Consider the following 24,688-nt stretch of genomic DNA (forward strand, 5'->3'; position numbering starts at 1 on the left):
ATTACCAAGATTACGACTTACAAAAACAATAAAACAAGGTATTTACTTAAAAATAAAAATGTACAATAAACTATCAAATAAAACAATGCAATTAACATCAACAGAATTTAAGAACAAAATAAAATCATATTTCGAACAACATCCTTTTTACAATGTGACGGAATATCTGAATTCCAATGTACAATTATGACATTTTCCATTAAGTGACTTTTATTACTATGTTTTATATTATTTAATTTATTATTTTGAATACTTAAAATTGTAATTGTGACATAATTATTTGAAAATGTAATTACTATTGACATGCTGTTGTGTAACGAGATTTGTTACATTTGTGAATAAAGTAATATGAATATGAAAAAAAATACTCCATCAAGAACTAGCTCTGAAATACGGCCTCACGAATGAGAGGTTGCCGTACTATAAGTACGAGCCCCAGCCGGTCCTCGAAAGCCACAGCGTCAAGCTCTACTGGGACCGATCCATCATCACGGACAGGACCGTTCTTGCGAACAAACCTGATATCGTGGTGATGGATCGGGCACTTTCGAGGGTGTTTTTGGTGGACATCACCATACCGCATGACGAGAACCTCGTGAAAGCCGAAACTGAGAAAAAGAGAAAGTATCTCGACCTGGCTCACGAGGTGACCGAAATGTGGGGGGTGATGTCCACCGAAATCATTCCAATCGTTATGTCGGTGAACGGTCTTATCCCAACCAGTCTGGAACAACATCTCAGACGGTTGGGATTCCGGGGCGGTTCACTCCCGGGAAAGATGCAGAAAGCGGTGCTGTTAGATTCTGCCCGCATTGTACGCCGGTTTCTGTCCCTGGGGCCCTGAACCCCGGCCGACTGTGCTTCTGCCGGGGGTATGTTGCCATCTCCACTCCTTAAGAGGGGAGATGAGAATTTTGGAAAAAAAAAATAATAATAATAATTTATTTGCTCAAAAAACACAGTATAAAAGATGATAATTAAAGCTTAGTATAATGTGCTTTGCCATAGTAGTGGTGATCAAACGGAGCTCTAGTCGCCTTTATAAGGAAGTTATCAACATAGCACTTACCTGGTACAATATACACCATCGCTGTTGCCATCTATTGCCATCAGAACTTTTCTTCATCAGGTAACCAGCCTGCAACAAAGATTATTATATTTTTTAAGGTTTTTATTTTTAGTTTAATAATGTTAGTTTGTTATCTTTTAAGTTAAATGTATATAATTCTTATTTGTTAATTCACTGATTAATTGTATATTATATAGATGTGATATTTATTAATACCGTCGTAAACAGCTTTCTTTGCAATCCTGTATGCTGGTTTGAAAATTGAAATCTCGTAGTAAAATTACTAAGGATGCATAACAACTTGGTCATCAGGAACGGCAAGCAAAGAAGTACATCACAGGTCTCAAATGATGATATGATATCTGAGAAGCTGTTCATTTATACTCGTATTTGCAAAAGCGTCACCACTTTCCACCAGTATGATGCGTCAGTTTATTTACTATTCAATTTACATAAAAAAACATTTTTTTTTCTTCAATGATTAGTCTTCAAATCAAATCAAAAATAATTTATTCATGTAGAACTTTGTTGCCGTCAAGTTTTATGTACAACACTTTTTTACAGTTCAGTATACAGATTCAATTGAGAAGAACTGGCAAAAAAACTGCATGTCTATCGAGAAAAGACAAATTACCGCGCTGCCTGCTAATATTACTGAATGTAACTGTCTGTAATGCAAATAAATTAATTTTAATTAATACTAATATTAAATTATAGTAATAAAATCATGTTAATTACTTATTTTTTATACTCGACTTATTTTTTTAAAGCAAATTAGATTACTTCACATAGATTAATAATACCAGATAATACAAGATAGGTGCATGATACCAGCATTACAGTTTTATAAACTCCGTCATCCCGTTCATATATATACATGGGGGTTATACACACATATGAAAGTGTGTTTCTATGTCTGCATGTCTATTTGTTAATTTTTTTTATAACAGGAAAAATGAGCTTGCGGCTCATCTGAATGGTAAGTGATTACCGCCGCTAAGAGCACTCGCAACACTAGGAGAATTGTGTACGAGCGTTGCCAATCTTTTAAGAAGGAATAAACTCTTTTGTAACTAACGCTTGAACGGATCTTAATAATATTTTATATTTTTGTGTCTCAAAAAAAAAGCAGACGAAATCGTGGGTTGTAGTTAGTCTTCCATAAAAGCATGAGCTTGTTTGCCATTTCAAAACATGGTAGGTACATTAAACGCAAATAATTTTTCTAGGTTGCGTCGTATCTAAAGACTGGAGGGACATTATCATGATTTGGGATCATGCCATTATAAATAAATGTGTGCTCAGGCAGGCTAAAGGCAGGGGTCACTTACAAATGATGTGATACCATTAAAGTGTCAACCTTTCTCAGTCGCCTGTACCTTGGCAACTAACTTTTGGCATTGGCTATATTATAGGCCTCTTTTATTTTAGTAACGTTGAAATTACTGAACTAAATAACAGGTACAGTCGGTGCAAATATCTTATTTCTAAACTAATATTAAGAATATGTTGTTTTTGGTTGTAATTGAAAATAGTTTGAGTAGAAAATTATTATAATTTTTTTTGGATTAAATTTATCATTGTAATGGCAATCATAGACAATTTAAAAAAACTTTGTCATCGTTTTTCGTTTGTAACCGTTGAACACTAAAATTACTCCTTTTGTAAAATCAGCAAAATATATACAGTACATTATATTTAAAAGTTTAAAAATTCCTTCATCTACAGAAAGCAATTTCTTTTATAACGACCCGACTCGGCTTCATATGGCATTACAATCTTTTAATTTCTCGGCTTTTTCTATACCATAACAAGCATGTATTATACATAAACTTTCCTCTTGAATCACACAATCTATTGCTGAATACTGCAATAAAATCGGTTGGGTATTTTTAAAGATATAAACGAACGGACAGCGACGGTGACTTTATTAAATATGGATAAATGAGTTTGCGGCATACCCGATGATAAGTGATTACTCCCAACACGAAAAGAATTGCATATGAATTGCTTGTATTATAAAGAGGTATATGAACTATTATTAAAAACTTCAATATCGTATCGATTCGGTAAATATTGCTGTTAGATGTACCTATCTGCAATGGTTGCGCTATATAATTAACAAAATTTAAAATAAAGATGATTTATTAGAAAGTTCAAATAAAATCAATTGTTATATTGGGACCATATTTGTTATGATATAGAAATATGTTCTTTCATTAATAATTTAAGAGCGACACTTTTGTCATTGGAGCACCTGCAACTTTTCATGATCTTCCATCATACTCCTTAAAGGTTGATACGTCACGACTTCAATTCTGTCTTTAATTTGCTTGATGTAGCTGTGCCTTGGTCTTCCTCACCCCCTCTTTCCCTGAATAACTTTCATAAGATCATCATGCCGTAACAAGTGTCCTAACATTTATTCTTCTCTATTTTCTATAGTATTCAACGTCTGCCTTTTTTTTCACTCTTTATAATACTTCTTCATTTCTTACTTTATCTTTCCAACTAAAGAACTATATATTATATGCTTAATTGGATATATAACAAGAATGACAATCGAATGTACCTGGTCACAAAAAGCAAACGTTTATTGTATTCGTAATAATATGTGAATATTTTTTTGCTATGCGATTGTTAACATCTGGGACCTTTCAATAAAGGCTGGGTATTCCAAACTACCTGATTATAGATACCTTCTATAAGAAATTTATTGTGTTGAGGAGTATGTTTTATTGAAATTACTTTGTACGGACTGACAGCCTTAGTTTCTTCTCTATGGGATTGAGGTTTTTTTTATACAACCACGGTGGCAAAAAACCCACGGCCCATCTAATGGTAAACAATTACCGAAACCTATGGACGCCTGAAACATCAGGTGTGTCACGTGCGCGTTGCTGACCCTTAAGAAACATTAATATACCCCTCTAATCATGCTGTAGTCTCTAGAGAAAACCTCGTCAGGTAGTTCATCCCACAATCTAAGTGCACACGGGAGTAAGCTCTTCTGAAACTACACTGTCCGAGACCTCTTGGTTTCCAGCATATGGGGATGAATTACTTGTCGATGGCGAGCGGTGCGATGGTAGAAGGTAGCCATAGGCACATAAAAAGATTACGGGAGCATGGTGATTTAATTGTAGTATACCTATAGCATTTAGCCAGTCCACATTTCTGCATTAATGGACAAAGAAAGGTAAATGATAAGATTTTTGATATGAGGAAAGAAAACTTAGGAGTCACCCAACTGGTTCGATAAATTCTTTCATGTTTGAAAGGTACACTATTCCAGAGTAACTTATTTTCAAACCATTCTTGTGCTGTTGACCGTAGATGGCCTTTATAGCTTCAAAGAACGATAATTGATGAGCAGATAGCACTCCAAACTCGCGGAAGGACTGATGGAGCTGAAGGCCAATTCCTGCCTGACGGATACGATTTCAGTCTGAGGGCATCGCTAGGTGTTCAAAACTCGACTCAACCGGTCGATCCCCGTTTAAATTGGACGGTATAGATCCGACTATCAGGAGGAGGGAAGTTAGTCGCCTGAGTGATCGCCTAACTCATAACTTTATGAGTGTTAATGTATATAAAACTCATAAAGTTATGTATACTCAGGCGTACTCGGGGTGGGATAGTACTAATATCTAAATAGTTTGTTTGAGCGCAATAATATCTGGGACTACTCGTCGGATTAAGAAAAACTTTTAAATTTTTGAAGAAGGTTATATGTGATATGGTGTATGCTATTAAACATCACGCTACGACACTTAGGAGCTGGACAAAAAAAAAATCAGTACGCTAAGTAAAAATAAAATATGTCGCAATGCGGCGGGGTCTACGAGGGCGGCGGTCATTTCATTAAAAATAAATGAGGGATGAAACTGCAGTGCTCAACTAGTAATATATGAATGGGGAATCTATTTGGGAGCTACTGTTAGAGTCGTAGCTTACCCTTACTCGGACTCTGGCGCCAAGATTATCCGGTAGACTAGAGAAGACCGCCCTCTGTGAAAGAACTTTTTTTATTGAGGCAATTTTTTTATATAACTGGAACTGTGAAGCTCAATCCACATGCTAGAAACCAATCTCCCCCACAAACTACCTACTACATCACAAATCCGATCTTTCTATATTAGCAACTAGTCTTGACAACGAACGAATGTTTTACAAATCTTTGAATTTCTCGACTTATTCTATGTTAAACACGCATGTATTATACAAATAAACCTTCCTCTTGAATCATTTTATCTATGGCTGAAAACTGCAATAAAATCCGTTCCGTGATTTAAAAGATTTAAACAAATAGACATGGGCGGCGTTTTCGCTTTATACTGTTTAAAGATGACTGTTTACAGTTACTGCAAATTTACATTTGTACAACTAATGTACAAATGTAAATTAGTAAACCATTTCAAATCAACTTGCAAGTTTCTTACTAGTTCTTCTGGTACTGAATCTGAATTCCAGATTCAAATTCTCCAAATGAGTTGTAGTTTAAAAAAATGTGACTATCAATCGTGCTTAAGTGAAGCTTATTTTTTTTAAACTTTATTTAAATGATATAAATTAAATTTTTTTTTTATTCTTTTCTGTTTACTTCTTATTATGCTCAACTACAAGCTAAACATTATAATTATTGTTTGATTCAGGATAAATTAGGAATACACGATTCTAATAAGTTCAACTGGTCTTAATATTATATCTCTAACACCATCAACCAGAGCTATTTAAATACTGTCAAAGTAGGCAAAGCTTATATTGTGGGTACTTTTATCAATGGGTGATTATGGAATGTTGCACCCACCTACGTTAACGGTATACGCTGTTGGGGCACCAGTGGAGGATGATAGGATGAGCATGAGACCAGTGCAGTTAACTCTTCATGTCGAATGCAGTGGGTACTAGATAACTCATAGTCATGCCTAATAATACTGAATGTGTGCGCAACATATTGTGGTACAATAAGGATATGAGGATGATTCAATTGATATTTAATTTTTTTTTTAAGACTACAGTGTTGCAAGCATGTCTTACAATATCGAATATTATGTGCAATGTATTCAGCCTGCATACAGTCTGGTGCTCATAATACACTATTACGATTAATAATTGAATAAAATGTCCAAATATTTCAAACAATTAAATTAAATTGTTTAAATATTAAATTGTATGTTAGTTAGTTGTAGGAGTATATTTTTATACTTTATTATTATTATGTACTAGCTCTTACCCGCAGCTTCACTCGCATTGAATAAAAAATATTTCGTTTAATTTTTAAAAATTAATTTTCCTGTATTCATTCTGATACCTCCAAGAACATGTGTACAAAATTTCATGATGATCGGTTCAGTAGTTTTTGCGTGAAAGCGTAACAAGCATCCCTACTTGAACATAAATAATATTGTTAAGGATTAAAGATATTAAGTTATTCATGTATGCCTGCATGCATTGAGCAAATAAGCAAATACAAAACTACACGTAGATCCCACAAGCAATCAGAGTTTGTTCTGATTACGTTTGTTGCAAACTAAAGATAACAAAACAGATTTCCAATACCAAAGTTTGACTATACTGGTGCCAGGGGAGGCCTAGACTATTTCTGATGGATTTGTCGAGTTTCCGGAACTTTTCGTGTATATATCCCAGGAATGAAAAGAGTTCAAATATATACATATATATATATAAATCATATATAATATACATATATTATATACATATAATATACATATATATATAAAATATATATAAATCCTACTTCCCAAGGTCACATGTGAAATACTGCACCATATTCGCAAATTCTTTTTTTGTAATGCAAATATATCATATATATATATATATATATATATATATAAGGATCAAATATATATATATTCTTATAAAAGAAAAATTAAAGATTTTTAAATTAATTATACCAATGTATATTCAATATTCTTAAAATAGTTAAGACAGGACAACGGCAGTAGGGTCACCTAGTTAATAAAAACAATAAGTTCTAAACTTAAAAATCGATTATTAAAAATTCACGCATAAAATATAATAATAATAATCTGTTTATATTATTATCATTTATTTTAATTTATCCAATATTATTTTGGTATCAGCGTAATACGTTTTTCTCTTCCATCTCTGTTTGCAGTCATCTCGATATTCACTTCCTTTCTTATTTCTTATACATCTTCTTTCTTTATTTATATACACACATCTGCTACTTTATAAAAGGTATGAAAGAAAATAATCTAATCTGTTATAGTTACCTGGGCGTGGTCATACTGGGCCCTGTCTGAGAGAGCTATCAGCTGCCCCTCATTTATCCTGATAGCACGCTGGATCTTCGGACTCAGCATCATGAAGCTTCTGAAACAAACGACAACATTATTCATAACGAGATCAACTGTACAAATCTATGTTAGATTAGATATAGACGGCCTCAGTGATCTATCGATTTAGCACACCGCTTTACTTCCGATGGTCGCGGGTTCGATTCCTCGAGTAATTTTCTATACTCTAGAAGAACTTCTGTCTTTTCTCCTATACCTATAAGACCATTTTTTGTACATTCATTTCTATAAATAGAGTTCATTTCAGGTGTAATAAATAAAAAATAAAAACAAACTGACAAGAAATTCAACATTTAATCATTTTTTATTCAGATTTATAACAAATATTAAAGAAACTGTATATGGCTTACATATTTAATATGTACAAAATCCCGAAAATTGAAGATATCATATAAATAAATGTATGTATTATATATAAAAAACCCAAGATGTAGATCTAGTGTTCTGAATGTTAGACAATTAATACAAATACTTAAATACATTTTTTTTTTCTAAATAAATACATAACATACATTGAAAATACCCAGGCAATCATACTAGTAAATAAAAAATAAATTTAAATGTTTATATCGTTCTAAGAATCGACCCGCAACTATCGGAAGTAAGGCTGTGACCTAACCGTTAGACCATCAAGGCCGTGTAAATAAACAATGGAATTTATTTATACATATATTTCATGTATTCACATCAGATATTCTATAATCGATATGTAAATACCAAGTATGTTAGGATAGGGGATTGTTACTGATGTGGATTAATCCATAACTCTATTGCGAGTTATACCAGATCAGGTTGACCTCGCAGTTCCCCTTGGAAGCTACCAAGTTAAATTCTTGGTAAATACCACGATGGGCTAACTGACCTGACATCATACTCATCTTATCATCCTCCACTCGTGCCCTGCTAGCGTAAGCACAGGCGAGTGCAGAGTTCAGAATTCGATTATCATATACATATTATAAAAAAATACCAAATATTCCTAGTCCGTCACCACATTAGCGAAATAGGTACCTAAGTGCTACGTACTTCTTTGAAGTAGATTCTTTGGAATAAAAAAATATTTGTTTACCTAGTTATCTACTATATATGTATATGTACTTTATAAATCAGTTAATAACTAATATTAATAAATCATTAACGACATTGATAAATAATTTTTATTTCAATATCTAACGTCTCTTTTAGAAATTCGCAGTAATTGTATCCTTTCTCATTTAAATAATTCAGTAAAGATTTTTGAGTTCGTGTAGTTAACAAGTTTGGTTAATCTTCTATTACGGTTAAAACTTGATTTAAAATTCATAAGAAGGCTTACTATAAGCACTAAACTTTAAACGCAGATTTTTTTGTTAAATAGTAATATTGATGAATAGGGAGTTCTTATAGAGAAATAATAAAAAATATATTTTTATAAATTACTTACATTTTACTTCATGTTTCAATTATAAGGTTCCTTTAACTCCACTTTGTTTCTTCCGATTTTTCTTAATTTTAGAAGATCGTCTTTCGATAAAAAGTATAATAACATTTTAGAGAATTCGAATATAAAAATTGATTTTCCAAAAAGATTTATGAATAAACAGACAACACGTTTAGATTAACAACAGCATAGAAACAAGATAACGTTTTAAATTCAACTCTAATGATTATTTACTATAATCGTCATCATAAGCATGTAAAGCACGAACTATTTGAACGCCTGTTACATTTATAAGCGTAACTGGTAACTAGATTTATATTTTGCTCGTATTTTTCGTTAAGGCGCAGTATGAAAGTAGGAGCTCTCCTAAAATTGTTTATCGATATTTTTTGCCATTAGTCAGTCATAATTTTCACCGTTTGGATTTTTTACTATTGCAAATATGTGGAGAGTGTTTGTTTATCAAGGGCGGCTATTCGACTGCCGGGCCAGCACCTGTAGCTGGATCGACCGTTGCGCGCGTGCGTGGCCTTGATGACGTACAAAGTTAGCCATAGATCTACAAAGCATCTGCATACGTATTAATAATAAAACATATTCGATTTTTGTAGTGATACACATTTGTGTACATAATATAACCAGCTGAGCCCGCGGTTTCACCCGCGTGAAATTTTTAGCCTATATGTTATTTTGCATAAGCTATCTTACTTACAAGTTTCATTAAAATCCGTTCAGTATTTTTTGCGCGCAAATATTTGTTAGTATAGATGGATAGATCTATCCACTTACCATCCATCACCACTTACAACCATCCATACTCACAAATATTTGCATTATAATATTAGTAAAATAAACAATAACGATTGTTTCCAAGGACGGTTTACGATTTAACCTTGTTTGTGCTGTCGTTAGCATAGATCGTTATAGTAATGGATATATAAGTTAGAAAAATATTTTTAATGCAGTTTTACCACATATTTATAGCAACAAAAGACCCACTGCATTTGCTCAACCGAGAATCAAATCTCTCAGTTCACGAATTATTCAAGAAGCCTACTATTTGTTACGAATTTTGATACCTGATATTTCATGTGTTAAATTTCATTGAATTAATTGTCGGATTATAGAAAAATGATAAATACTGCAATTCTCATAAGTTTACGTTCATGTACCTAAATTAGTAAAAATATTGCTTAAATTTTTTTGTTATAATTATTTATTATAGAAATGTTTCGATTAAATTTAAAAAAATATTATATTATTAGAGGTACTTAGTATATTAATTATTAAAAGTCTGCTGTCGACGTTGTTAGGTCTGTTATTCCCACCGTGCTCAGTGAGACGCAGTTTCCGCAGCCCGTAAAAGTCCGATACTTGGTACATCTTTGTTTATGCCAGCCGTAAACTTTCTCCTACCTATATATTTCAATAAACGACACATCCTGTTTAACAACATACATATATGACGCGACATAAATAAAAATAAAATAAAATTTTGTACCAAAAAATAGACACATCAATAAAAAAAATTAATGCTGCACTCTTTAGGCTGTATATGATAATTCTGTTGCTATTTAGTTATAAAATATTTTTTATTCTTGAATTAAATATCGTGGAAAATACACGGAAATTTGACTGTTAATGTATTTTTATTCCCATCAACCTCGGACTTATTCAAACACGAAAAAGGTTAAATACTATACCATAAAAATTGATTCATAATAATAGGGAAATTACATTTTTTAATAATAATAATTTTTTACTTCTTTTTTAAAAAGAAGGAAGGACTAAGAAATCAAGATATTTTCTTTATTACTGTCTTTGGAGATTCATTTTCTCACTCAAATTAAAATTAATACTATTAGATTTTTACTCGCTACCACGAAGTTCTTCATTCGCTTTATCGTTCTACCGCGTGCCTGGTGATGATGATCTGAAAACCCGTGCGTAGGCCATTCGTCTGGTGGACACTCTGCCCCTCCCTTACTGTCACAGCAGATTTAACTCCTCGCCCACCTAACGTAAGAGGCAGGTCCTACTGTATTTCTTCACTTCGCTATTAGAGTCTCTTAAAGAAAAGACACGAAGCAAGAGCTGTGAATGGTATCATACCAAAACGTGCACCTGAGCGTGCACGTTTTGGGGAACCCCAACTTTAACCCGACGTTCTCTGTCTACCGGTGTGCAGTGAATATTCCTAATTTTGTACGTTTTTTTTATTCTACTATTATAGAGCTTAGTAATCATAAGTATTTCGTAGTGACCCAATACGCCTATATAAATTGACTTTTTGGTGACAGATTTAGGCATCCTTTAAACAAAAATTAATACGAAATTATAGACTACAATTGAATACCAAATTAAATATGAACGAGCACACACACCGCACCCTCCTAGGGGGCAAAGGTTGGTGCCTCAGACGAACCCCTTTGCCCCGGCATCAACTCCGGGGTCAACAAACCCGGGTTTGATGGGAATAAATATATAAAGAAATACTAAACTTATGCTAACTTAATAATTAGTGCCATGCTGGGCGACATTTTTTTTTATACGAAGCATTTCATACAAACTTAAAGACAAATATGACAATGAAAGCAATAAAGGTTCAATAATAGGAACATCGTCATAAATGTCATTGTCAATTATTTGTCAATGTCAACATGTCAAATCATTTGTTGCACTGTAATATTGGAATTAGGATATGTCAAACAAAATTTTACTCGAATCTCGAAATATTCTCATGTTATTAAACAATATTTCATCTTCTCCATTACGAAATTAACGTAAATTTTCATTTGTAAAATTCGTGTACCACAAAATATAGTATAAATAACTTTTTAATATATTTTCTATTTGTTTATCCCACCGAAAACGCCGGTGTTTTGCGTAATATGTTTAAGTGCTAAACATTCGTAGGAATGGCATCTGGGTCAAAAAATGATATAGTTAATAGACTATTGAATGTGAGACTCGAAGAGGGTGCTGGGGGTGAAGATGCGCCGCCTCAGAACATGTTGCCTTCTAACCAGCACGCGAGGCAAATAGTTCTCGTGCAGGAGGAAGAGAACGGACAGGCGGTGGAGCATATCGCTTCCTCGTCAGCTATAGAGAACCTGCAGCCCACGAACAACAGTGGCGGACGCCTACACAACTGGCAAGCGACTAAGACTACCGTCAAAGAACGCTTGTCGTTCCTATTCAACAATGAGATACTTTGCGATGTCCATTTCATTGTGGGCAAAGATGCGAACCAGCAAGTTATTCCCGCGCATAAATTTGTGTTATCTGTGGGTAGTGCTGTGTTCGATGCGATGTTCAACGGTGTTTTAGCTACGAAATCTGATGAGGTTGAATTACCAGATGTGGAACCTGCAGCTTTTCTTCATTTGTTAAAGTTTCTGTACTCCGATGAAGTCAGGATCGGCCCGGAGAGTGTTATGACGACACTCTATACAGCAAAGAAGTATGCAGTGGCAGCTCTGGAGGAGCATTGTGTGGACTTCCTTAAAAGTAATTTAGGTACAGATAATGCATTCTTACTGTTGACACAGGCACGTCTGTTTGATGAGCCACAGCTGGCTGCTCTGTGCTTGGAGATGATTGATAAGAATACAGCTGATGCTTTGAATGCTGAGGGATTCACTGATATAGATCAGGACACTTTAAATGCAGTTCTTGAGAGGTTAGTAAATTTATACTATTATTGCAATAACTACTAATTACTTATATTAATCCACCCACCAACTTGTTTCCTTTGTAAGCTGTTTCGGTATTTATACTTCACTTTACTTCTGTGAAAAATGAAATTATAAGGAACAAAGTAATTTTGATCCTCTAGAATTGCAACTTACGAGAGGTACCATGGAAAGACAGTACATAGAAATAATATTTATTTAAATAAACTTAACATAAGCACTTTGGAATAGTCATATTTTATTTATTCTATCACAAGAATGAGTATGGAACTTACATGTTGCTACTTTAAAATAAATATTGTTTAATATTGTATTTTTTTTTTGGATACAAACTGACAAATAACAATGTTGACATAAATTAATTGTAAATTGTTGGATGATGTTGATACTTATGGATACAAATGTTTGTATCATCTAAGGAATCAAACCCGGAACCTTCATAAGTACAGAAGGCATGTTTTCTTATAACATCCTTAACTTTATTCCGAACTGATGGTAGATTTGACATATCATAAGAGTCTGTAATAGACTTACATGAATAAAGATATTTTGAATTTGAATTTATTGTATTATATTGGGTTGTTTGGAAAGTAGTACCTGTCTTTTGGGAAAATTAAAGACAAATTTCATATAATGAAAAACCCAGGTCTTTCAAGTGGTTATAAACAGTTGAATTTAATAAATTTGACCTATCACTGATCTCACATATAATACACCAATTTGCAATATCTAATTCCTTCATCAGCTTCATCAGGCCATTTGACATCAAAATTGCAGATCATAATTTTAAAACTTTGCAATTGTTCTGGTACTGGCTCACTGTCAACACATTATCTTTATACACATGTAGTAATTTTTTTCTGTATTGAACAATTTTACCTTTTCTATAGTGAAAAAATAGAGTATTATTATGAGGAAAATGGTGCTTATTGATCTCCGTATTTAAAAGGGCTCCAACCAAATATAGGCAGAATTAATTGAACTTTTTTACACACAAGCCCTGCTATATCAGCTCTCAAAATATAATATTGCAGCTTCAATGTGAAGTTAGGTTCAAAAATAACAATTAAATCCTCTGTTTGAAAAAATGAAATTACTTTCGGAAGAATCTATTTTTTTTTATTTCAAAGGAGTTTGTCTGGATATAATACTTTTACATGTGTTTTGGACCTTACCCTGAACTAACTAGAGTTATTCTAATATATTTATTGTTTCAGAGACACACTTAGAATTCGTGAAGCCAAAATATTCTCAGCTGTTTTACGATGGTCGGAAGCAGAATGCATTCGGCGTCAACTCCCTGTCACTCCTGCAAAACAGCGAATGGTTTTAGGCCGTGCTTTCAACGCTATAAGGTTCCCGTTGATGTCTGTAGAAGAATTTGCAATGGGACCGGCACAGAGTGGGTTATTGGACGATAGAGAAATTGTCCAACTGTTCCTGTACTTTACGGTGAATCCGAAACCAAATGTAGGTTTTTTAGATACGCCACGGTGCTGCATGACGGGTAAAGAGCTAACTGTGAACAGATTCCCTCAGACGGAGTCCCGATGGGGCTACAGTGGTACCACAGATAGAATTAGATTCACAGTGGATCAGAGAATATTTGTAGTCGGTTTTGGATTGTATGGATCATATTTTGGGCCTACTGAATATGAAGTGCATTTACAAGTAAGTTACTTATACTTTTAAGTAATGTTTTTGTATACTATGTACAAACTCTATTATTCACTAAAAGATTACTTGAATGACGAGCGTTCATGGCAATAATTGTTCATGCACGGGATTTTCATTTGTGTAAGACATAGACACCTATATAAATACATATGCATTGTAAATAAACTGGCTTTTAAAAAAAAAAGTAATTCAATTGAGTTTCTTGCCAGTTCTTCTAAATTGGATCTATATACCGAACTGAATGGTAGGAAAAAAAAATTATAATGTAAAAACTTGACGTTCATAAGCGGCTAAAATATCCTACACGAATAAATGATTTGATTTGAATTTGAAACCTTAGGTTATGCAGTGATTTTTGTAATGTTGTTAATTTTACTGCAAAGACTCATATGATTGATGCATTGTTATCATTGGTACTATATGGTACTTCATATTTATGTAATTTTAATAACAATAATAACCCACGACAATTCACCCAACGCACGATACTTTTCATGTTAAAAAACAATTTTATTTAATGGACGTAATGCGAGCGAAGGTGTGGGTAAAAGGTAGTGTATTGTAATTTATTCTAATTGATTTAACATATAATTTTCCAGATAATCCACCTAGGTACAAAGAAGGTATGCGGTTCGAATACAACGACTTTTTGTTGCGACGGCACTGACGACACCTTCAGAGCTATGTTCAAGGAGCCTGTCGAAATACTACCAAACACATCTTATATAGCCAGCGCCAAACTTAAGGTGACTATTTTTTTTATTCAATTATTTTCTACTAAGGGGCTGTTAATAAAATAGATTTATCAAATTATTATTTACCCCCATGATATATTAAAATAGTAAAGTTATTGGGGGGAACCCACGTTGCTAACGTAAACATTTCTCAATTAATGTATTGTTTTTTTAGCAAAAGACAATGTGAGGGTTGCCATTCGTGTAAAAAAATAATTACGACCGATGACGTAATCATCACACAGACTCCCCCACCCCCATGTCATCCAAAATAAGCAAAGAAAAGCTTGTGCCCCCCTATAGATGCTTACGTAATACTTGAACAAATACCTAATTTTTTCGGAATATTAATAAAATATGTTTACTAATCAAATTATAGTTTTACAATGATATATTATAATTGGAAGTTGTTTACTTAACAACCACGCTTAGCAACGTTAGTTCTAACTTTCTTGTATGGTGCTTACTTATTACTTAGAAGGGGATCGTTAATAATGATAATAATCTCAGGACAATTCACACAGTGCCATCTAGACCCAAGTTAAGCTGGCTAAAGCTTGTGTTATGATACTGGACTGGATATTTGTTAGATATGATAATTGATACATAGATTTTTTCGTAAATACATATTATACATAGAAAACACCCAGACCAATACAAACAATCATACTCATGAATACAAATCGTCGATTAAATAGAAAAATTGCAGTATTCAAAATGTGCATTTTTTACAAGACAAGCATTGAAAGTTTATTTAAATTATTGTCTCCTTAAATAATTTAAATTATTGTATCCGTAAGTAAATTTACACAAAAGTATTAAATATAATTTTAAAAGTATTTAGATAATGATAAAGACGGCGTGATTAATTTAATTGACTTATATAAAAGAAGACAATTGTAGCTTTTAGTTTTGAAAAATGTCGTTTTTCTATTTAATCGATGAAATGTTTGTCCGGTAATAGCTTTAGGTAGCTTAATGGCGCTGTGTGAAATGTCCTGAGATTATTATTATTATTGTCTCCATTGGGCCCATAATATTAAATTGCTTCATTGATTATCATTTACAGGGCACAGATTCGTACTACGGCACCAAAGGATTGCGATGTGTCACAGTTGACTGTAACAACGGCGAAAAGGTTGTATTCCAATTCTCTTACGCCGCCGGTAATAACAATGGAACATCTGTGGAAGACGGTCAGATTCCCGCCATTATATTCTATATTTAAAAGTAATAAAAAAATATAGAAAATTTTGGCGGGATTTTATGGTTGTGGAATGTATGCTGAATTGGAAACTTCAGGTTGGGAAATTTAGTCAGTGTGTTTTAGTTAAAAGTCAGGAAAATTCTTAGGTTATTTACTGTTTGATATCATTATTGGAAATTCACTATTCTGTATATATACACTAAGGTGTCTTTTCGTTGTCATATTTTGATAGAATCTCGTATATATTTTTTTTAATTATAAAATATCCAAAGAAAATTATAAACACAATAATAATAATGTATGGTATGTTCTTGGCGCCCTCGGTGGTCTAGCGGTTTAACATACCACCTTACTTCCGATGGTCGCGGGTTCGATTCCTCGCACGGCACAAACATTTGTATTCATGAGTATGATTGTTTGTGTCGGTCTGGGTGTTCTATATGTATAATATGTATGTATATACGAAAAAATATATGTATCTATGTATTTGTATCAGTTATCTAGTACCCATAGCTCAAGCTTTAGCCAGCTTAACTTGGTTCTAGATGGCGCTGTGTGAATTGTCCTGAGATTATTATTAGGTCTGTAATTTTACATAAATTGCATGTAGATCTCATCACAAAAATGATTCATTAGCGGAACCACAACGCTAAATTACAGTTACCTACCGATTTAATTAATAAAAACTATTAAAATTATTAAAACTAATTCTATTTGACTAAATATTTCTGTGAATACAGGTATATCTCCATTTTTATTTACAATAATTGAATGTAGATATAAAGACCCTGTCGGACTAATGTTCCTGAAGTAATATTAAGTGTAAAACATATCATACGATTATATAAGATGTCACAACACCTACATGTTACAGGAATCTTGTTCATTTTGTTATTTTAATATTCATATTGTTAACCGGGTCTTAAAACAACGAATGGTAAACTAGCTGACCCCGCAAACTTTGTGTTGCCATATAAATTAAAATTGCTATTAAAAACTAGGTGTTGGTGATACAAGGGTGAATTTAGGATTACATGTATTTTTAATACCACATTATAAAAAAAGTTGTCCAAAAATAAATTGTTAGGAGTGGACAATGATCTATTTTTCATACCTCTAAGTGATAAGGCACTTAGGAGTATGAAAAATAGATAGTAGCCGATTCTCAGATCTACTGAATATGCAAATAAAATTTAATAAAAATCGATCAAGCCATTTCAGACGAGTATGGTAACTAACATTGTGACACTAGAATTTTATATATGAAACAAAGGTATTATTTACCTCTCTCGACGTTTCGACTAGTTTGCACTAACTGTGGTCTAGCTGACTGGAGTAACAGCCATGTCAATATCGGTAGGTGCCAAGAGTTTTTTTCTAAATCCGGTTAACAATATAAATAACGTGTATTAAACATGAAAGTTAAAAAAACTATTGTTATTTTATTATTTACAATTAAAGATTGTTATTATTTAAACTTTATTTTCGTATTAATCTAAGATCTGGTTTAAATATTGCCCAGAAACAGCGCCAACAGCCATATTTTTAAACTCAGGGCAACGATATTGCGTATCTTTCATTACTTGTATACATAAGTAAATACTAAAAGTACTGGCAACACTTTCTCTATTCATTGACATTCACATATGTCATTCAGTAAGTTCCAAATTTAAGTGTGTTCGCTGTGGATATATCGCAAAATTTGTAGATACGTCATAATTATTTTTTACCCATTCAATATCAGAGCAATAAAATATTATAATACAAATAAATACACAATTATTGCAAGAATTTTACTTTATAATTACTTGATTGATCGTTGAAAAAGAACTTTTGGTAACCGTTCACGAACGTTCAACAATTCCTAATTAAAACTACAAAATCGGATAAAGTATATCTATGACAATTCAATCTATTGTTTGTCGATTTTTTGTGAACTTCGATTCGAATCGATTCAAAAATCGAATTTTATCGATAGAATCGCCATCTCAAGTGACGAAATGTCGACTTTGCGGAATAGCTGTGGGAACGTTCTATCCATATTAAGTCACGCTGTATTGTATATTTTCATTAATACTAATAATTTATTTATTTATTTAAATTCAATACACAAAAATAAAGTGTATAATATAGCGGACTTAACACCTTTCGGCAATATCTACCAGGCAACCATGAGTGGTGCAGAGATTGTTGCATAATAATAATATAAATATTTTTACTAAACTAATTACCTCTAATAAAATATATGTCGTATTTATTCACTGTCTATATACTTCTTTATTATGTACTTAATTTCTTTATAACTCTCGAAAAATCTAAAGAACAATATAACTTTTCATAGAAAAAATAAATATACAAAACAATCGTTATTTAGGAGCAGACATTAGATAAGATAAATTAACTTCAATATTATACTTCAAATTTGGTTTTAGCATCTATCATTATAATTTATATAGAAAATTTATTGAAATGAAAACCAATTACATATTTTTTTATGATATATTATATTTTATTGATTTAAAATTTTTAGATATACCTAATACTAATATGAAGCTTTAGAAAATTGTGTGTAATAGTATTTAATATTTCTGCTATAAAAACAAGGGCGTGACATAATTACAAATATAATTAGCAGCTGTGAGAAAAATACTAAATTAGTCGTATTTTAGCTGATAAGGTAGCTCGAATATATTTAATTTATTTGTATTGAAATTTGATTAAATTACAATTTATCTAATATGTGTATAACTATGTGCCGCAATTTAACGAACTGACTACTTTCCATCTTTCTTCCTTTCCTTTCTTTCTTTTCTTTCTTTCTTACACTACAAATGTTTAGACTTCATCTGGAAGTCTTCTTCAGAGTGAGTGTGGTTACATTCCGCAGAGCATTGCCTTTCGCCCTACGGGCTGTAGCTGTTAAGGTACTTATATGGTACATAACACAAATTCTGCTTAATTTGGGGCTAGGTGGCGCTGTGTGAATCGTCCACAGTCATTATTATAGTCAGTTTATTAAATTCCTTCGCATAGTGTAGAATTAAAAATAATTTAAAATCTATGTAGGCTACCAACCTAAGAAGGTTTCATTCACAAAAGCCATCATCATCATCTGCTTCTTCCTTATCCCATTTATTTGGGGTCGGCGCAATATGTTTTTCTCTTCCATTCATCCCTGTTGTGAATGTAAGGTGGTTGGTAGACCACATGTATCCATTGTATATCTCATTATAACAATACAAAATCAAACCTACTGTGCTATCTATATTAGGTAAACTATAGGTAGTGTTCTAGTTTTATACGTAGGTATATAATGTATTAATTATTCGAGCATATGAGGGATGGAATCATTAAAGAATCTGCCCGGTTAAGCATCTAAAATCTGTAGCTACGTCTATTGAAGGAACTTTACCATTTATTTAAGACAACCACACGATTTCGTATCCTTAACACCTTTTTTTATTGGGGAAAATCCTCATGGAAACCCAACCCACTCCAAGGGAGGTAATTTTTTTTTATTGAGGAGTTTGGGCTATAGTGAGGTACTTAGACGTGTAGCACTGCGACCTACATAGATCTATTGTGCTCGCCCTTTTCAGAGTTCGCTACCTATTCAGTGCGGAAACATGACCACTATCACTGGAAGCGCTATGTCCTGCGCCATTAGTGATCAAATTCCGACCGTTATCGGATCTACTCCCAGCGGTGATCAGGTTTCCGCACTCAATATTTGTGGTCTAACAAATGCTAACGGCAGCGGAATTAAACAAATTAATACAATTATATAAAGAACCACAAATATTCAGAGCGGAAATCTGACCACAGTCGAGTGTAGACCCGATAACGGTCGGAATTTGATTACTAATGGGGAAGGCCATAACGCTTCCAGTGGAGGTGGTCAGGTTTCCGCAATATTTCTGGTCTCACACATGCTAATGGAAGCGGAATTAAACAAAATAATACAAATCCATTAAGTAATGAAATGAACTTCCGCAAAATAACACCAATTTTTATAAAATTATATTTGTCTACGGTTCATTTATATCTTTCATTGATCTATACCAATGGTATTTTCCCCTTCAATTTGTAATGTAATGTGTTTAGGCTTTAAATAATCTTAAGATTTTTTTTATTTTTTTGTAATAACATTATGTGTGGTCGCCGAATTACCTTACATCTATAGATTAACTGTGATAGGCGTGTAAGATGTGATCGAGGGAAGGCAAGATGGATTTTATTACCAAATAGTTTTAATGCATATTCGTGTATTAAAATTTTTGTTTTGCTTTTGTATATTTCAAGCTATGTGTCTGAGCTTAATCATAATGTTTAATAGTCTCAAATATAACTATTTTAACTATAGAATAAATAAATACGCATTTAAAAATTTTACAGTGCGTATTTTTGAGTATGGCAATATTTTCATACAATTTCCATACGTTACGGAATTATACTAAAAAGAAAATATTTCTATATTGTTTAGCGCGTATTTACTGTGGTTTAACTTTTTTTTTAGTAGGAAATTGTCTATTTTTACGCGCGGAAAAGCGGAAAGAGAAAGCGCTATTTATAATAGCGCTGTCTCTTATATTCTCTTCCGCATTATGCCGTAGTTATTTTTTCTGCTATTGAGAGACTTAACATAATTTTCATATGTAATTGCTCTATGAATATTTCTATTGAATAGAATTTCTTTTAATTAAGAATCTATATCTACATCGTATCATTTCAGTAAAATAGATTTATTATACGTTTTTTGAATATGGATAGAGTACACAATATAAAAAAAAACTACTTTTTTTTATATTACGTGCGACACGAATCCTTTTCACATTAACATACTGCCAAAATGTTATTTGTATTGTCTATGCTATTAATAGTTACAAATGATAAATTCATAAGGAGAATACTCTCTTTGTGTTAAACGTAACGTAAAAATGGCTGGAGGAATTGCAATGGAATTTTCACAGAATATATTGTTAAATATAGATCAGCATATAAACTAAACTATTCCCAAAGAGAGTCATCATTATTTTTATTTGGAAATTTTCAATACGTCACGAACATCAATTAATTAATTAATACATCAAATAACAGATGGCGTAAAATAGATGTTTTATTTAAGTGGCGTTTAATAGATGGTGATCTACAAATATACACACGTACAAAGCTACGGGCACCATTCGTTTATAATAAATCTTCAGTTTATTTTTAATTAGAATGAAATATTATTTTTCTAGTCAAATTATTAACCTAATCTCTAACTCCATCGTAAAAACTGAAACTCCAACAAACTTATTTTAACTATTTTAGTGTTTTGTCACTTTCTCTCAAACAAGTAAATTATCTCAAATGAAAAGGACAAAGCATTCCCTGCCTTTACATGACACGTTCATTCGCACGCGATTTAGCGCGGGAAACTCAGCGCGCGGAATCGCGATTGCATTGTATTATAGTATTTTTTGTGTTCACTCTTTCGTGCGTGATTGCAAATATCGCTGATTAAATGGCAAAGGGCCACGACGAAATAAATTTTTTTTTTCCAAAAATGGTTTCTTACTCGTTATAATTTTTATATTAAAAAAGACACCCATGATTCTAGAGCTAATACATAGATATACCACTTATAGATTCGTAAAAAAAGTCAAAATATCACAGTGAAAATTTTGATGAGCTTTCCTGTAAAATTTACCGTTTGCGTGATGTGGCCCTTTTTGGCATTTAATCAGCGATATGTTTCATGTCATATCACTTTCTTTTTATTTATTTTTTCCACAGATTTTAATATCCAAAGACACGTTTAATATTTGTAAATTAGTAATAGCTCTATGTTTGTCTTTGCTCCGTAGTCAGATGTCCGCCATTTTGCAATGATAATTAATTATTACAAAAAGGCGCTAAAACATGCACGATTGAAGGACGTGGGGGGAATGCGCGAATTGCCGATGGCGGTCTTTCTCATTCTCTTTGTCTACAATTTTCGTGAAAGTCAATTTGCGCGTGAAAGAGCATACGTGTAAAGGCAGCCACTAACTAAAATTAATATTGTTGTATTAAACCTTTAACTTTTTTATTTATAAAATAGTTATTATTTAACAATCTACATACAAAAGATACGAACATATGAAAATAAAATCAAGAACAAGGAGGTTGGGAATCAAATACTGTCCTATAGGAACATTGCATATGTAAATAAACCTGTTCTAATAGAAAGCATTTATTTACATATGTTTACATAAGTAATAATAATATATTATCGATTCGCATTTTTTTTAACTATTCTAATCCTGTTGGCCGCAGCTGGCCTTTAAAGGTTCACCGGACGATAGGGGGCGAGTGCAGATGGCACTCCAAACCCGCGGTAGGATTATGGAACGGCTGAACTCTAACTTCTCTCTGACGGATACGACTACAGTCTGAGGGTACCGCTAGGGTTCGAATCTAGGCTCACGCCGTCGAACTTTCTATCCGTTTGAATCGGAGGGGAATTGGTTCATAATTCGAGACAATATGGCGTTACATATATGAAGATACATTTTACTCTTATATTTGAGTGTATTTTTACGTAATTTGTAGTTATGGCAAACAAACTTACGGCCCACCTGATGGTAAACGGTAACCGTCGTCTATACGCGTGAATATCACTACGAACATCACGGTCGTGTATTACGCGACGCCCTAGATACCATAAAAAATTTGAGTTCTTTCTTTATATAGTTTATTAATAATGTATAATAACAACTTCCAGTTAAATTTTAAATAAATCTTCAGAATATACTTTATACTAATACTTTATACGGATACTTTTCCTCAAAGATATTTATAGTATGTTTTTTCATCTCAGAGACAACTTTGACATTACCTATGATGCTAGAGCATTGCTAGTCTACCTGCTTATGAAAATTTTGAAAATATAATAATAATAATTTATTTGCTCAAAAACACAGTACAAAAGATGATAATTAAAGCATAATGACTTTAATAAAATTATCCATAAATAGACTATACAGAGAGAAATAATAATAATAATAAAATAGTATCTCTCCAGTCGATAATTATATATTGTCAAAAAAATCCTTTAAATTGTAAAATCACTTATTCTTTAACCATTCTCGTAATGTCTTCTTAAATAATATTGTGTTATTCATCTTCAATGTCTCAGGATGTGATTGTGTAATCTACGTAGAAAGCTTTAAAACTAAACGTCTTAAATATAAAATTATCGATTCAACAAATCGGTATCGCAGGTACACCACTACCCCGCTACAGCTGGTAACATTATTTTAAAATTTGACATTTACACCTGTCATTTAGTCTCAGAGATCATAAAACAGACTATGGTTACTAAATTTAATTTAACCAAATACGTAAGGCCTTGCTACAAAAAATATTTAGGCATTAAACAGGTATATAACTAAACACCTGTCCAAATAATCTCAAAACAAACTAATTTAAGCATTATTTAGTTAGTACCAAAACTATCGGAATATCTATTTTGTATTGGTTATGTATGTGCTGAAGTAAATTAGGTATAGTTCTCTTCGCATAGCACAAGCTCTGCTTAGTATGTGGATAGATGGCGCTGTATGAGTTATTCTGGGTTATTTATTGTTTTCTCATGAAATTAGAATGTATTGGAGGAATTGAAATGTAACTATGCTTAGATCATGTATTTTTAAACGAGTATTTTGTATAGAACGAAGCGATGTTAATATAGATGTCTTTAAATAAATAAACTAAAAAACAATACGATGTTTTATTTTAATACTAGTATTAGGACGGCCCTTAAAAACCATCCTTAGTCTTAACTATATTATAAACGCGATAGTTTGTAAGTACGGATGTTTGTTACTCTTTCACGTAAAAACTACTGAACGGATTTTGACGGAACTTTACAGTAATATAGCTTACTAGCTATATATCTTACGCATCAGAATACACAGCCTATATTTTATATTGAAATATAATGCGGGTAAAACCGCGGGGTACAGCTAGTAAAAACTAAAATTAGCTCTATCCACCCCGATTGAGCTAATTTTAGTTTTTAGGGATATATTTAACTTTTTTAATTATTTTATCTAGGCGAGTCGTGGTGGGAAAACTAAGCTGAATTCATGTTCATTCTATCACCTTCAGCTGGCCTGCTAACAGATACCGATACAGACGGGTATGTATACCTCTCCACATTCATCCATTAAAAGAAAGTATACTTGAGTATATGTTTTTTATTGAATGATAATGAAATGGTGCATCTGCCTGCGCTAACGGTTTACGATGGCGGGACACCAGTAATAGAAATAGATATAATCTTTATTCAAATAAACTTAATATAAGCACTTTTGAATAGTCAAGTTTTTTATTCTACCGCTCATTCGGAATGCAGATTCATCACAAGAAGAATTTGCAAGAAACTTGTGTGTTGCTCTTTTAAATTAATATTGATTAAATTATTTTTACATTAACAAGTATTAGGCATGCGACAATCAACATAGAAACCGCTACGCACTTGGAGGTACTACCAGTGAAGGATAATAAGATAAAC

General features: G+C 32.6%; 2 protein-coding genes across 2 annotated transcripts in view; one reads left to right on the top strand and one right to left on the bottom strand.

Moving 5' to 3' along the window:
- Positions 1-7,419, bottom strand: part of LOC131854911 (ras-specific guanine nucleotide-releasing factor 1-like) — a 46,111-nt gene extending 38,692 nt beyond the window's left edge. The window contains 2 exon segments of the mRNA XM_059206093.1: positions 1,070-1,138; positions 7,330-7,419. Coding sequence (XP_059062076.1) covers positions 1,070-1,138; positions 7,330-7,419 — 159 coding nt within the window.
- Positions 7,420-11,584: 4,165 nt separating this feature from the next.
- LOC131854897 (BTB/POZ domain-containing protein 2-like) lies at positions 11,585-16,720 on the top strand. The gene is made up of 4 exons (XM_059206080.1): positions 11,585-12,515; positions 13,746-14,199; positions 14,805-14,951; positions 16,009-16,720. The coding sequence occupies exons 1-4, from the start codon at positions 11,752-11,754 to the stop codon at positions 16,165-16,167; spliced, it is 1,524 nt and encodes a 507-aa protein (XP_059062063.1). The 5' UTR covers positions 11,585-11,751; the 3' UTR covers positions 16,168-16,720.
- The last annotated feature ends 7,968 nt before the right edge of the window (positions 16,721-24,688 follow it).

The sequence above is a fragment of the Achroia grisella genome, unplaced genomic scaffold, assembly GCF_030625045.1.
Source record: "Achroia grisella isolate CSIRO2021 unplaced genomic scaffold, CSIRO_AGI_Agris_v1 utg1248, whole genome shotgun sequence".
NCBI lineage: Eukaryota > Metazoa > Arthropoda > Insecta > Lepidoptera > Pyralidae > Achroia > Achroia grisella.

Excerpts from the sequence above, each read along its gene's own strand:
- LOC131854897 (XM_059206080.1), top strand. The coding sequence starts at position 11,752 with ATGGCATCTGGGTCAAAAAATGATATAGTTAATAGACTATTGAATGTG. Across the intron at positions 14,200-14,804 it reads AATATGAAGTGCATTTACAA|ATAATCCACCTAGGTACAAA; the intron begins GTAAGTTACTTA and ends ATAATTTTCCAG. Across the intron at positions 14,952-16,008 it reads TAGCCAGCGCCAAACTTAAG|GGCACAGATTCGTACTACGG; the intron begins GTGACTATTTTT and ends TATCATTTACAG.